We start from the raw sequence: 15783 nt of genomic DNA, 5'->3' as shown, positions 1-15783 counted from the left end.
TATTCAATACATTATCTCATATAACATGTAATTGGTTGAAGCATTAATTATGAATAAGTTAAGGGCACTTTGGATTTCTACCAGGACCCCCATAATAGAATTGAGGATCATCGATGTAATCTGACATTAACCAAACATCATAGCAATTATATTCATCAGAATAATCATAGACCAATTCTGGGATTTTCAAGACGTCAGAGTTGTCATGAATTCTCATTCTTGTTATTGCAGATGAAAAAGACAAAACTGAAGCAAATTGGCCATTGCCCATTTGTGTTGCTGTGTGAGGAGTTTGTCCAATAGTTGTACTGTAAACTTCACCACCCCACTCCACAGATTGTGCATTGTAAAGTATTGTTTCAAACAACTCCGGTGGCCAGTAACCTATGTTGGTCTTCTCACCATATTGCACCCACCAATTGTTGGTATAGGGATCCTAATGCAAATCAAAACCATAAAGAAAAATAAATTAGAAAAAGTTTATCTTTTATACTTTAACCACTCTCACGAATTTAAGCGTTGAGTGGAGATGAGTGAAATGAATAATATATAAAGAAAAAAATATACAAACCTAAATTCTTAATGTTTTACTTCTCTTCATATAGGTTGACTCAATTTGTGACTTATTAAATTCAAATTCTTTAAATTTGTAAATAATTTGAAGTGTTTTATGATGTTCACTTTATTGGGAATGTAAGTGTGAATAATTCCATGAGATGTATTAATGTGAAAGGATTCACACATAAAAGAGAAATGATTTAAATGTGAGTTTAAATATGAAATAGAAATGATAGAGTTCAACAGTATAAAAGAAAAAAAAATTATAAACTTATTTATTTAAGATTTTGAGTTGAGGTTGATGTCAATCGTTCATGTGAATTAGATTTATATTAGATTTATATTTAATTGGTACGGTGTTTCCATTATGAATTTTCACTTAGAAAATTCAATAAACTTAAACTTAATTAAGAAAAGTAACAATCTTTTGTTTTTTAGTTATCTTACTTTTTTTTAGTTTTCTAGAAAGTAACATGAATCTTTTATAGCTTAATTAGTTATTTGATTTCTATATTTAAGTTTTTGATTTATTTTTAGTTTTTATTGTTTTTTAATCAATTAAATCCTTAACTTAAAAAAAAAAACTCAATTAAGTCCATATATTTATAAAAAAAATACTCAATGTGATCATTTTCATTAAAATTTGAGTTTGTGAAGTGTTAAAATTGGAGTCATCTTCGTCTTAAAAAAATGCCACGTTAAAAGGATTCTAAAATAAAAAAAATAACCTAGATTTTTGACACATAATAAACTTAGATTTTAACACTATATATTTCAAAACAGTGTTAATATCAATATAACTAAAGAGAGACATTGAGTCTTTCTACAGAAATAAAGAACTTAATTGAGTCAATAACAACTATAAACCAAAATAAATCGAAAGTTTAAATATAAAAACCAAATTACTCACCAATACTAAATTTATCTAAGAAAAATAATAATGTCCTGATTCTTTTAGATCTCATTTTTTTTTAAGTTTTGTGGAGTGTTTGGAAAATATTATAATATTTCCCTTAGAACGAAACATATGACTAACCTTAAAGATGTAAATTGTTATTACGTATGGAAGGTCACCAGGAATTGAGATTGGATATATAGCAGCACCCAAGGCAATCTCATTGCTAGTCTGAATAAACCCAGGACAAGTTAGATCAAAGCAACCACTTTTCTTTGAACCATCAGCCTGCAAAAGATGGCGTTTAAAATTATCAGGCCCAAAACACTAGAACAAATTAATAAAAAAAATCAATAAATCTAAAGTTTAATCCAAATATTTTTTACATTTTGTAATTTTTCTGTTTCTTGTGCATCTAAAATTGAAAATAACTTCTTTTTAACACAATCCACTATACATAAATAGTACATTTTAATATATTAGGTTAGAATTAAGTTCTCTTCTGAATACGTTTATCAATTAGTATGTTTCGATTTATTTATTTTATCTCGGGTGTTATTCCTTCCACCACCCGAAGTGCTCCTGCACCTTTTCACTATTTTCTTTTATTCCAAAAATACTCTACACCACCCCACTATTTTCTTTTATTCTAAAAATACCCTACATCTTCCCACTATATTCAACAATCTTTTCTCTTTCTCTTGCAGCATTCACATGGCTTAGATTTAAACTTGTGATATATTGCAAAATTTTATTTACACTTTCCCTTAAATAAGTTTGATTCAATCTTATTTTCATTGTTCAATATATTTTTTTTCTTCAAATTACTTAATAAATGGTAAAATTTTGTTCTAAATTTCTAGAAAAATGTTTATATATATGTGTTTATTTTTTACATTTAATATCTATAATTTTTAACATTATATTATGTTTTAACTTACCGACATGTTTGACTCAAATAACTTGAATAAAGTATTTAATTGATTAGATAAATAATATAAAAATAGTATTAAATACTTAAAATATAAAAGAAAAGTTATTTGTTAAAGATTTGGAATTTATTTAGTTCTTTCGTCATTATAAAGTTAGTATATAATAATAATAATAATAATATATTATTTACTATTAATATTATTATGTTTATTATTTTGTATTTACATCTAACTTTTAAGTTTATAAAATGGAAGTGGTAGAAATATTAATATTGAAGTTTTCTTTGAATTTTATATTTTTCAATATATCACAAGTTTAAATCTAAGTTATATGAATACTCCATTAATGCAGAGAGAGAAAGAGAAATATTGTTGAAGATAGTGGAGATGTGTAGGATATTTTTGGAATAAAAGAAAATAGTAAGAAAGTGTAAAGTATTTTTGGAATAAAAGAAAATAGTGAAGAGGTGCAAAAGCACTTGGGGTAGTGGAGGGAGCAACACCCTTTTATACGATATACCAAAAACACCTTCAGAACTAGGACAATAAAAATGTGTGTATCGAAATAAAATCTACATTATATTGTTCGGGAGAAAAAACGAGATAATGTGCTATTTAAGTGAAAAATTCGCCTAATGTCCATGTAGTATAATATGAATACATAATATCTTAAAGAAAAAAACTTAAGATTTATAAAAATATATACTTTTTATTTATATTAATATTGATGTTTAATGTGAAAAATTAATGATTTTAAACTTAGAAAAAAGAAAACAACGTTTTACAAAATTTACTAGATATATTTATATGATAACTAAAATTGAATCTTATTTTACAGAGATTAAAAGAATTGAAATATAATGTAACACATTCATTAACTAAATCAAGAGCATCAGTCTTATTTTGATTTGGTAGATAGTTAAGTTGAATTTTAGGGTTGATGGAATTGCAAAACTCACCGTCCAGTATACAAATAATCGAGTTTGTCTATCTCCATATACACTGGGATTCACCTGTTGCAAGTTTATTGTATAAAGAGAGAATAAATTAAGCTGACTTAAAAATTTGAAAGCATATAACTTGAGGTGTTCAAACATGAAAAGCTACAAAGAATATAATAAGTCTTTTAATGATGCAAAAGTGGTACAATATTCAAAGTAAGAAAGATGTATAAAGAGAGAAATTCTTACTGCCCAACCAGATTGAACACATTCAAAGTCATTGTGTGGGCCTGTTAAGAGAGCGACTTGAGTAGTGCTGTATTCATCATCTTTTTCAACAAAAGGGTTGCACACTCTCAGGTCTGCTTTTCCTCCCAGATAACGGTAACCAACTGTAAACAATATTGCCTTCTGTTTCACATGTCAAATCACCACACCAAAACAGTTACTTCTTTCTTTCAACTACAACAATACCATGCTTCAAACCTTCCAAAAACTGGATATAACAACTATTATTTGCACATTCATTATTGCTAATTGGTAGAAAATTTTTTATCTACACTTGAAAAAGTTGTTTAACATAATAGAGAAAATATGATACTATTTTAGAAATGACATAAAACTTGTGATTGCAGTATTCAAAAGTGAAACCAGTATAACCAAACTTACAGAGTGGTTTTTAAGTTGAACAAAGGAATCAAGATTCTTATTCACTTGACCATGTTGATGGTGAGAGAAGCTTGGCTTCTTCCTTCCATATTCTTCAATTGAATGAGCCTTCAGTAGCTCTCTTTTTCTTATTCTTCTAACTGCTATTGTTCCCTTTGGACATTTTCCACTTTTCTGCCACACTTGTGAAGTCACACTCAAAGATTCATTCATCATTTTTCCACTCTTTGAATTCTTTCCATTTCTTGAAGTTCTTGATCCCGATGTTACGTCCTCTTTGGCTGAATTATGAGTAGGAGTCATCTGATATAATTACGAGGAATAAAAGAAAAAAAAAATATTTAAAATTATTCTTAAATTCATTTTTCTCAGATGATATTGGACTATTAAATAAAAATAATAAGATAAACAACTCTTACCTGAATTTTGTGATCCTTCAATGCAGGATGATCAAATGCTGGTTGTTTATTAATATCAATACAATCAATTATATCCCCATCTTCACTCTACACATGAAAAAATAGTGTTATAATAAATCAAAATTTAATTATGTGTTTAGTCTTTAAAAAAAACCAAAAGCATTTTTTTAGTCTGCAAAGTTATAAACATAAGTAAACTTTAACTTTGTATAATGATAATAATCATTAACATAGTAAAACATTATATATCTCACTATAAAGTATATGATATTCTCTGTTATATATCTGATTTGATCGTCAATTACAGAACTAATTAGGTGTTTAACAAACATTAAGAAAAGCCCAATAGAAGGATGATTAAGATAGATTTAATTACCTCGATAGTTTTTAAGGAATGTCTTCTAAGATACTTTAATTTTCTCTCAACTTCCAAAATCTTGTGTCTTGATAGAGAGCCACCATGGACTGTGATTAGCAGCCATAAGAGAATGAACATTGTGGATCTCATGGCAGAAAAGTGGAACACTTTTCTCATTCAAAATTCAATTAGCAATGATAATTTTTGTATCTTGCAAATTGAGTTGCAACACTGAAATTGAAGATATATGCAATTTATTGGTGAAGTGAGATCATGAATTACAGACATTAATGGTTTAACTATAAGTTAGGTAGTGGTGTCTGCATGAGTTACCGTCTGAGTCATTCAACTTATGTTTACACCATGAATTCATCATTTATATACCTATGCAAAAAATAGATAATGCATAGGTTCATTTAGTAATCACGGGTGCAGAAAACAAAAACCCACAATTAGTTCAGGTGCTCGTGGATCAAGTGGACTCAAGTTTGGTCTGGCCCACTCATGAGTTTGAGGTTTTTTTTTTCTTTAGACTTGCTATCATGAACCCAATTAACATAGTTGACTTGTCATTAATGCAAAATGTATAAAGTTAATCAACATGCACATTTTAAGAAGTAAACCTTTTAAAGCAAAAAAAATATTATATATTTCCTAAAAATTACATCAAAATAAAAATATGTAAAAGTAAAACTTATTTCTTATAAATTATATCAAAATAAAAATATTATTATGCTACACATTATTAATTTATACTAAGAGGTTGACTAACTTTTTTTCTTCTTCTTGATTTCATAACAATTATAAATGTTAAAATATTAAATGAATTATTTTAGTCTAAGAGTGAGAGATTTGAAATATGACTCCAATTTCAATTCAACCATTTGTTTGTATGTTTAGATGAGCTGTAAATTTGATTTTGGTTAATAATTGGTTTAAAGTGGAGTGATTTTGGAAAATAATATTACTTAAGCATGTATATCAAAAATACTTTTAAACATATAATTGGCAAATAAAATATAAGAAAATAGTTTTAATATTATATTGGGCTTAAATCCATAAATGTATGATAAAGGGACGAGAATTGCAAAATTCTAAAGCTATAAAAATCAAAATCAAAATTAAGAGAAAATATTATAAATTGAATTTTCTTTTGTCTAGGCATATGCAACTACCTTCTGCCTATAAAAGGTGAAACAAGAGAAACTGTCACTTCTATTAAAATCATATATAGTTACAAAATTTTGTTATATAATTTTGTTTAATATTTTGACCTTTTCTTTTATATAGTCTGTTTGTAATGACTCAAGATGAATTTAATTTTTCAAACATCTTTCTGAAATACTCCACTATTTTGTTACGTAGAATTTATTAATTTGAATGAAGAGGTTCAACAATCACCCTTTTTTTCCCTTTGAGGAAATATAATATAATTTTCATAAAAATATCTTGAATTGACCTATTTAATTTTTTTGGTATGGGGTGGATATTTAATCTATAAATCTGTTTATGTGAGAAATGGGTCGAAGCATGTCATCAACCCATTATTTTTTTTCAAAACATTAATAAAATGTTATTATATAAATAGTATTAATATATATATATATATATATATATATATATATATTATGATAAATAATGTTTAAGTGAGTGCATGTTTGGATTGTTTTAATTTTTCCCTTCTAAAACTATTTTGAGGTTAGTGATCTACCGATAATTAAAATGAGATACGTTAAATTAAAAATTCCAACTTCTTTTACGAATGAGAACCAATATGCAAATTACTTCATTTTATCTAACATCTAACTAATTTATCTTTAAAAAAATTCTGCCAATTTAAAATATGACTCAATCTTTATTGTTAAATTGTACTTTTAAGAACAAATTTAACAATAAATCAAATTCATCATCATTTACTTTATTTTTAATATCCTCTTCACCCTCTCTTTTAAATATATATTTTACACTTTATCCCAGTCAATATTTCTCTTTTTCAACTATTTCATACTAATCTTTTTATACTACAAAAATTATTGTATTTAATTGGAGTTATTTTTTGTGTTTGAAATAGTTTTAACCCTTATTAAGTGCAATAATTAAAAATATCTTATATACATCATTGTATAAATTTGATTTTTAATCTTGAAATAATTACTACCGATTCCCCAAGTTCTATTTCCGAGGAATACATTTCTTGAGTTTTCTCTATTTAAATTTATTTTTGTTTCAAAATGATTTTATCGAACGATTAATTGATTATTTTTTTTCCATAATGAAAATAAATTCCTTTTGATGTTCAATGTTGTCCAAAAGCAATAATTTATTAACCAACCAACATCATTAACATAACAATCAAACAAACGCAATAGTTATTTTAAGATATTTAGTTTAATTATTCTCTCTTTTGCAATTGATACTCAGTATTTATTTACTCGTTATAATATCATATCTAGTTTGTCATGTTGATTAATTTCATTAATAATCATGAATGAAGAAAAACTTAATATAACTTAATTAAAAGAATAAAGTATATATGCAACCATAATAGATAATCGAGACACTCAGAAAAATAAAATTACAATAAATCATTTTTTCATTTTAAATTCAAAACATTTTTATTACAATTTAACTGTAGTATAATGTTATATTAATAAAAATGTACTAATAATTTACTTACATAAACCTATTACTCTGATATTACACTGTCTAGAATCATCCAAAACATCAAAATACCGGAAGCAGAAGTGTTATTGTGTATCAGAGAGAGAGAGAAATGGTGAACTTCACGTTGATGATCACTGCGGAGCTTGAGAATCTCACCAATCTTCAACCCCAAGGTGGCTGCGACGATCCCGATTTCTCTTACCTTTTCAAGGTTTCTTTCTTTCTCCTTCATCTCTTCCAATTTATCAAATTCAACTTTTTTTAGTTTCTTTCAGTTTTTCATTCTCTTTCAGTTTTTCATTTTTGTTCTGTTGTTGCAATCAATAGTTGAAATGTGGGAGATGCGGTGAAATCAGCCAGAAAGAAACATGCGTCCTCTTAAACGACACTGTTCCTCTTCCGGTTGGAAAGGGCACCACTCATCTCATTCAAAAAGTAACCTAATTCTCCCTTTGCTTGCGTTTCATAAAAAAAAATTCTTTCATTTCCCAATTCAATAAATCCGTGCATTTAATAGTCCCTGAAAGATTGTGATTGATTCTCGCATGAGTCTCTTACACATTTCTCAGTTCAAGTTCTTATTACTCTCTCATAGTTTATTGGTAATCACAAAATGTGGTGGGTCCTACTACTTTTTGAATTAGTCTCTTCTGATGATTTCTGATAAAATTTATCTCAGCATTCCTCATCGGAATTAATGACCTTAGGAACTTCTTGTGATTTTCATCTTTGTATACGTTGGCAAGAATTTAGTAATCATGCACACCTTTAAAATAATTTTACATCGTTATCCAATCATAAACTGTTGTTGGTTTGAGTTTTAAGATGACTATGGTGGAAAGTGACAAACTTAGTTTCGTTAATGATTGAAAGATAGTCCACAATGTAAACACACCATTGAGGTGATCTGATACTGTTAGTGCATAAAATATTTTTCTCATTGGCTGTCAAAAAAACAGTTTTTCTCAATTCATAATGCTATCTGTTTACTTTTAGAGATATGTAATTTTTCAGTGTGTCCCTTTTATGATGTATTTATGAACGGTAGAAAAGACAAGTGAAACTGTCCACTGCACTAGTATTTGCAATCTTCACTGTTAGGCTCATCGACTTTTTTTTTTTTTTCAATTAGGTGAAATGAAACTATATTTGGATAAACTTCTCTATAAATATTTGTAGTTGAAAAAAGAGGTAAAATGACTTGAACTTCTCTATAATCTAAAATGATCGAACTTATGTGCCTTAGGCTTTTGAAAAGTTAAATGAAAAGAGCTTTTTGTGGAAGTTTATGTGAGAAGCTTAATTCTTTTACCTGATTATGTTTCTCTTATAAATACTTATGGATAATTTTATCCAAATATGACCCAAGTGCATTAAAGAAACACCAACTGAGCAGAATTCTATTCGTTTAGCGTGATTGGGCTTTTACTTATGTGGTTATTTTTCTGTCTCTGACGTAGTAGGAAAGGTTCTGAAAATTTTATGTGATTCTGCTGCATAACTTTAAAATGATAAGCACTCAATGCAGTGTTTTCTTTCATTTGTGCTTCTTTAAACTGTTTGCTCCTGCAGCTGGTGGTTTCTTAGTATCCTTTATTTGGTATGTAGTGCAAATTTTGTGGCAGGGATGGCACTGTAACCATGATCGAAGGCAAAGGTAAACCACTCACCCAGGAAATCAGTGAATCAGGGAAGTACGCCCCATTGATGTTATTTGACTGCAGGGGCTATGAACCAGTAGATTTTGTATTCGGTGATGGATGGAAAGTTGAATCGGTGAGTATCCTTTTTAATTTCATTCTATGTTTCCATTTTTTTGCTGTCACATTATCTGGTCTCTTTTGATTGTTCATTGTTGCTTCTGACATGTAAGCATATGAGTTTGTATTGTATATATAGTTCATATACTCACTTTCCTCTATTGAAAACAAATACGTTAGCTTAATGGCATCATGTGTCCGATCTCTTCTGATTATTCAGTGTTGCTGATATATATGCTGGGCATTGTAAATATCTCATTATACTCACTCTTCTGCATTGAAACATGTGCTTCCTTTGTTTTGGTTTGATGCTTACTGTTAATGATTCAATTTATTTTGTTCACTGTTATCAAGACTGGAAACGATGTCTGTAATGTTTTTCTAAGAATTTAAAACTGGGATGAATTTGATGTGATTAATTAATCTCAAAATCTTCTATTCCAGTCTTAAAAAATTAAACCTATAATTACATATGGGAAAGTGATCAGGTTCTAAATAGTTTCGATCATCACAATTTGCAAGATACAGCCCTTTTCTACCCTCTTGAATAAAATTTCATTCGAAATTGTACAGTACTATATTTTCCTGGTGCAGAAACCTGTAATTTAACCCTATAGCCATATTTCTAACACGCCCTATAATTTTGGTAATATCATATTTTTCTGCATGTTGGTCATATTTCTGACTGATGCAACTTGAATTTTGAAGCTTGAGGGAACCAAATTTGAGAATGTTGACTTGTCAAGTGGAGAATATGCTGACTATGACGAGAAGGGAGAATGCCCAGTCATGATATCTGCTCTTCGAGCTACTTTTGAAGTGACAAAGTAGAAAACTGGTTTGCTGTGTAAACACTTTCTTGATGTATAAATTGACTGTTCTCTTCTAGATGAGCTTTTGAGCTCTGGGTTGCATCTTAATCAGGCAAGAAATTGTGGAATCTTCTAACATTACATGTTAACCTTGTATTTCTTCAAGAGAAAAAAAAAAACAGCTTCAAGTTCCGTGTGATTGATGAAGTTTACTTTTTCATTGGTATCACTGGACATGACACCACGACACCACGCTAAATATTAAATTTTAAATTTGATTATTAATATCTTTATTTTATTTTATTTTCAGTTTTTTCCTATGATAACAAGTCTGAACAAAACAAATTTGACACTTTTCTTTATGATATTAGTGTGTGCCTAAACTTTTAAGAAGTAAAATAACTATCTACAAACGAAAAAAGCTAGATAAAGAAGGTAAAACAAGACAAAAAAATTAAGAAATTTAAACAAAATAAATACAATAGAAATAATCAATAATATATAGATATTGTTTTTCAAATTAAACAATCTCTATTTTCATTCATGTGACATGTGTTACTTGTTCTCTTCTCTACCATCCCTTTGTTTCTTTCATTTCTGTCAAATAAACACTTTATGTTTTTGGTGTAGTTTTTTAAAAACCTACCCAAAAAAAAATGACTTTAAAACTCAATAATAGATCCTATTTTAAAATTCAACAAACAGAACTAGAATTTTAAAATACACTTCTAATAAAGAAGCAAAACTTTAAAACTCAACTTCTAAAAAAAACATATTTTAAAGCAGGACTTTAATTTTAATTTTCAAAAAAAAAAATAACTCCTAAGTCTTAATAATAATCGAAATTGTATTTTAAAACATGATTTCACCTTACACATATCTCATTTCATAATTGTCTTTTAAAAAATAACCCAGAAATGTATAAAAGAAAAAAACAAAAAAAAAACATCACCTGTTTAGATTTCAAATTAAAGAGGTAGTCTAAAAACTTGGTGTTTTTTCTAAGTTTCATAAAACAATAGTTTTAATCAATTTCCTTACACTGAGTTCAAAAGTTTCAGTCTTTACTGTTTCATGATAATACTTTTTTGTGCCTCCTTTATTTCTCATATCTCTCTCATTTTTGTCAAATTAAGGAGAAGATTGGTGAACAATAGTGTCATAATCTCCAATCTGTAAAAACCTTAAAATGTAAAAAAGAGAAAAAAAACAAAGATCCATGAAGTTAATATTAGACAAAAGTATGATCAAACAGGTCTCTTTTGTACATTCAAAAATGACTCAACTTGTGTATGAAATGGGGTCACTCTACCACCTAGCACTCTCCAACAATGCACATATCATAAGTCATATATAATAAATCTGGACGAAATGTTGACATTGGATGTTGACAGATGTCATAAGCCATATGATGAATCTCACTAGTATATATATCTAAGCACTTTATTCTACATCTCTATTTTCCCTCAAGTTTCAATGGAAAGTAACAACACAGTATATGTCAATACTCCAATACCTTTGAATCCACCATTTGTAACAAAGGTTCCAAAGCACTAGGAGCAAATTTTCTGGCGAAAAGCACACAAACAGAAGAGTTTCTATTGTTGTACAAACATGTATGACCTCCTCGTACTCTGTTGAAAAACTCCTCAGTGATGTCATTTCTTCCAAATGTAGCTGGGTGAGCTCCACCCCTAGACCAGTCCACCCAAGTTATGCTTCTGTTGGCCAAAACATTTGCTGCTTGAATGGTGAGCATCGTCGGGAAGTAGTGCTCATCGACATAGCAAGCCGGCCGGCAATATCGCTCGAATATCGCATGGAACTTCGTGTCTTCAATTATGGTGATGGCGAGCTTTCGGTTTACTTCAAACCATTGCGAGCCCTTGCGCCACTTGGTGATGTTCACCAGAGGGGCCATGTTCTCGTTGTAGCGCCCTCTTCCAAATGGACCACGATCATCAAATGCACCCATGAAGCTGTGTTTGGACTTCATTATGTAATGGTAGACAAAACTGAATTTGTAGAGGGGAATGCATGACTCAGAGAGAAGTATGAACCACTCGTTGGAGATGTCAAGCAATGCATTAGCAAGGAGTCTTCTTTCAGCATCACACATGCTCATCCTTCCCCACTCAGAAACCTACACAAGAAAAACTAAAAGATCATCATCAGAGGCTTGAAGAGTAAATTGGTTGAACGGTCACAATACACTCAAAAGAAATCATAAGCTCTTGCAGAAATCACAAGTATAGCGTCCATGTTGTTAAATGCTTGGATGAAAAACTCACTGCTGAGAAAAAGAATGTAAGATAGCTTAAGTCAAAATAAGTGGCACAAGACTAATCTTCAGTTATGAATTCTAAAATGCAGCAAATTCATGGTGTAAATGAAAAAGCTCATAATACATTCATGGTGTAAATGCAACATACTTATGTGAAACTAAGCCATCCAGTGCAAATTGACAAATCCATTACAGAGATAACAAAGACACTCAGCATTAAAAAACACAGAAACAATTACTGGCTATGTTATCCTACTTGTTGACAACTTGTATCTTATCTAATTCTCAAAGTAAAAGGATCATCTTAATGGTTTACAGTTTACCAGCCAGTTAAATCAATTCATGGTTGATGTTTTTGAAGGCTTTTATGAAATCGATTTTTTATAATCACTCATTGTGCTTTAAGTTTTTACCCAAGTCAGAGAGTTTACTGAATCTTATGTTGATGGTAATAGGGTTACGGTAGTTAACCTGCCAATTAGGAAGCTAACATTGAGGGAGTTAATTTAACCAAGAACGTCATATATGCAAGGCTGCAAATCTATATAGCTATGAAAAGCAACAAAAGTATTATGCCACTAGATGAAGTTGGTTACATGGATCCTACAATATTACTGGTCTCATATAAAGACCAAATCCTTAGAGATATTCATCATAAGGTCTCTCTTGAGAACTTCCCGTAGAGTCATTCTTGATCTCCCTCTACCCATTTCATACGTTTGAAAACCACAGTCCTTGAACATGAATAGACATAAAACTATTATTGTGCCTTCTTCTAACAATGTAAACTTTTAGGAGCATTAGTCCTTTGTATAATATTCAAGCCTCTGTGACCAAGTGATTTGGAATTAGATCCTTTCCACCCTTATAATGCACAATTAATTTGAATTTTAGCACAAAATAGAGTGCTTATGTGTATTGTTTACTCATTAAGGACAATAATGGCTCTAGAACGGATCTTGTGGTTTTTACCTAATAGCTTAAGATTTTAAAAAAGTAGGCCATTGAGCTTAGCAATCATTAAAATGGTCCACGATGATAACTTTTCTTTCTTCCTTTAAAATCCTAAGTATGTGCAAATTAATCCAATAGAACAGTATCTTAACCCAGGCTACAGACTTACCTAAGTATTACAAAAGGAAACATGAACACATAACTTTCAGTGACTGCCATAACTCTCCTAGGAAGCAAGGCTCAAGCTTTTTCCCAGGATAATCTTCTTATCTTTCTCTCAAACCTATGTCTTTCACATGCAACGCTACATAAGATTTGTAGATGCAATGATATTTCGTGAACGGACAATTCTAAACAGGTAACAAGTTATAGATAACTAGGTAGTATTATACTTACTGTTTTATATGTTCTTACTAATCCAATGTTAATACATTCCATGGTTCATCACCTTGTAATTATGTAATTTTTTATGTAAAAGGGTTAGAGAGCACCCCAATTGTTCTATTATTTATACATTTTTTGCCGATCAAAAAAAGAAAATGACCTTGTAAAACTATCTTTATCTTCTAAGTAAAATGTATGATTCTTTTACTCACACTGCTATTGAAAGATTACAACCTTGACTCAAGCCCATTATGAACCTAAGTTCACAACATGGTAAACCTGAATGTTTTGCATCCACTGATATGACTTGCTGAATTCCTTACCTAAAAGTCTAGCAACTTGACACACTAAGCATTTAACACTGATAAAAAAATCAACATTACCATCACCACACAAGGCAGAATTCAGAAAGTAAAATGCAACTATGATCAAATGCATTGATGCCACCATCAGCAGTAGCTAAATTCTCATAAAAAAATTTAACACAAGCATAAACAGGACTTAAAAGAAGACATAACATTGTGAACAGAGATGAACATATAAAGTTTAAACTACTAAACTCCCAGCAATTAAGCATTGGCAACTTCAGATCAGGGGTGTTACAGGGGTAAAGAGAGCAAGTGCAGTTTCATCAACAAATAGCAGCATAAGATGGATATGGCCTTACCTGGCTAGGGATTTGCCTGCCGTAAAAGACAGAAGAAGGAGGAAACTGAGGTTGATATGAGGGCAGTGAATGAATATATATGGAAAACAACTTCTCATGACCCTTGAAAAACCTCTCCCAAAGGGGTGCCAGAGGCAATGGTCCCTTGGTCAGGAACATGAATGCAATCTTGGGAATTCTAGGATATGGATAATCCTTGATCCTTGGAACAAAAGAAGCCCTCCACAGCAGTTCTTTGTCACTCATATTGTGGATCAGGCTCAAAGGTGGTCTAATCCACTTATCCAAACCACCAGGCTCCTCATAATAACATGGCTGAAAATTAGAACTCATTGTAGTCACCATACTCTCAATTCCAAAATGCTTAACCGTGTATATGCTAATGACCGAAAACACAACACATAGAGCAAAAAACAACACAAGTAGCCTCAGTGGTCTCAAAGGCTTCGATTGGCTGCTTCTTTCCTTTCCCTCTTCAAGTGCCACACCCCTAGATTGCATCTTGCTCACAATTACAAATCAAACCAAAAAAAATAAAAACAAAATCTTTTACGGCAACCACCCTCTTGGTTCTGTGTAAGATCCAATTTTGAATGTGAAGGAAGTCACCACTGAATAAAAAGGAGTGAAATTCATCACATGGTCATCAAAATTTCACAAAATTCTGTGGCACAACATAAAAACCACCCCGAGATCTAACAGGGGTGCCAAATCAACATTCGAACATGTGATGTTGGGAACAACAAGAATACACCACATGGGTATTAACAAACAAAACAGAGATTTTCTAAAGAACATAAGTTAAAGGCAGGATTTTTATTTTCTCCATTTTGGTGATCTTACCAACCAAAGATGAAAGGGGTGGTGCAGAGTCAATGGAGTGAATGAAAGAGAGTGAATGGTGAGTGAGAAGAAGAAAAAGTGTACTCAAAGATAGTATTATTGACTAGTAGGTGTGGATTTTGGAGATAATTGATGAAATAAATGTATGAATGAAAGAGTGAATCTGGATATGTTGTTAAGTGTTGCCTTTTCCTACGATTTATCGTATTCAGAGTTGCAACCTCGTCATGAGGGTGTGAGGAATAATAATAAGGATGCAGAATCTTCAAGCTGGTCTCATTTTTCCTTGCCCCTTTTTGTACCCACATTAACGTGTATTTACCGTTTTGCATCAAACTTCACTGTATCAGCCCTCTGATTTGTAGCTTCCCTTGTTCTTTTCCTTCGTGACAAAACGGGAACAGGGTTTTCATAGAACAGAGCTTTAATAAAGCATTTAGGGCATTTCTAGAGAATTTTACTTTCAGGCTCTCATCAAAATTTAGTCAAATTGTTTACGCAATCTTTCTACCCTGATATAAAAACACATAAATTTTTGTAACTATTTTTTACGTATTTTCTTTTACATAATAAGATTTTGTGCAATATTTGATTAAAAAATACCTATGATATATATATATGAAGTAATTTAATATTGAAAGAA

The 15783-nt window shown here is 30.3% G+C and overlaps 3 protein-coding genes across 4 annotated transcripts; 1 reads left to right on the top strand and 2 right to left on the bottom strand.

The window, feature by feature from the left end:
* Window positions 1–23: 23 nt before the first annotated feature.
* LOC108337005 (uncharacterized) lies at window positions 24–4910 on the bottom strand. Its single transcript, XM_017573443.2, has 7 exons — window positions 4791–4910; window positions 4415–4501; window positions 3996–4298; window positions 3576–3737; window positions 3345–3398; window positions 1595–1741; window positions 24–436 (listed from the first exon to the last, which is right to left on the bottom strand). Exons 1-7 carry the CDS (start codon window positions 4908–4910, stop codon window positions 59–61), a joined length of 1251 nt encoding a protein of 416 aa, XP_017428932.1. The 3' UTR covers window positions 24–58.
* A 2557-nt stretch (window positions 4911–7467) lies between these two features.
* Window positions 7468–10200, top strand: LOC108337144 (uncharacterized). Of its 2 annotated transcripts, XM_017573604.2 has the most exons (4): window positions 7468–7647; window positions 7764–7871; window positions 9045–9212; window positions 9905–10200. In XM_017573604.2, exons 1-4 carry the CDS (start codon window positions 7546–7548, stop codon window positions 10025–10027), a joined length of 501 nt encoding a protein of 166 aa, XP_017429093.1. In that variant the 5' UTR covers window positions 7468–7545; the 3' UTR covers window positions 10028–10200. The 2 variants fall into 2 exon arrangements, with proteins under 2 accessions (XP_017429093.1, XP_017429094.1); XM_017573605.2 differs by lacking the exon at window positions 7764–7871.
* Window positions 10201–11213: 1013 nt separating this feature from the next.
* LOC108338649 (glycosyltransferase BC10) lies at window positions 11214–15512 on the bottom strand. Its single transcript, XM_017575662.2, has 2 exons — window positions 14298–15512; window positions 11214–12151 (listed from the first exon to the last, which is right to left on the bottom strand). The coding sequence occupies exons 1-2, from the start codon at window positions 14796–14798 to the stop codon at window positions 11510–11512; spliced, it is 1143 nt and encodes a 380-aa protein (XP_017431151.1). The 5' UTR covers window positions 14799–15512; the 3' UTR covers window positions 11214–11509.
* Between the last annotated feature and the right edge of the window lie 271 nt (window positions 15513–15783).

This window comes from Vigna angularis, chromosome 7 (genome assembly GCF_016808095.1).
Source record: "Vigna angularis cultivar LongXiaoDou No.4 chromosome 7, ASM1680809v1, whole genome shotgun sequence".
NCBI lineage: Eukaryota > Viridiplantae > Streptophyta > Magnoliopsida > Fabales > Fabaceae > Vigna > Vigna angularis.
The sequence above is the reverse complement of the archived record's forward strand: the minus strand, read 5'-3'. Positions and strand labels throughout refer to the sequence as shown.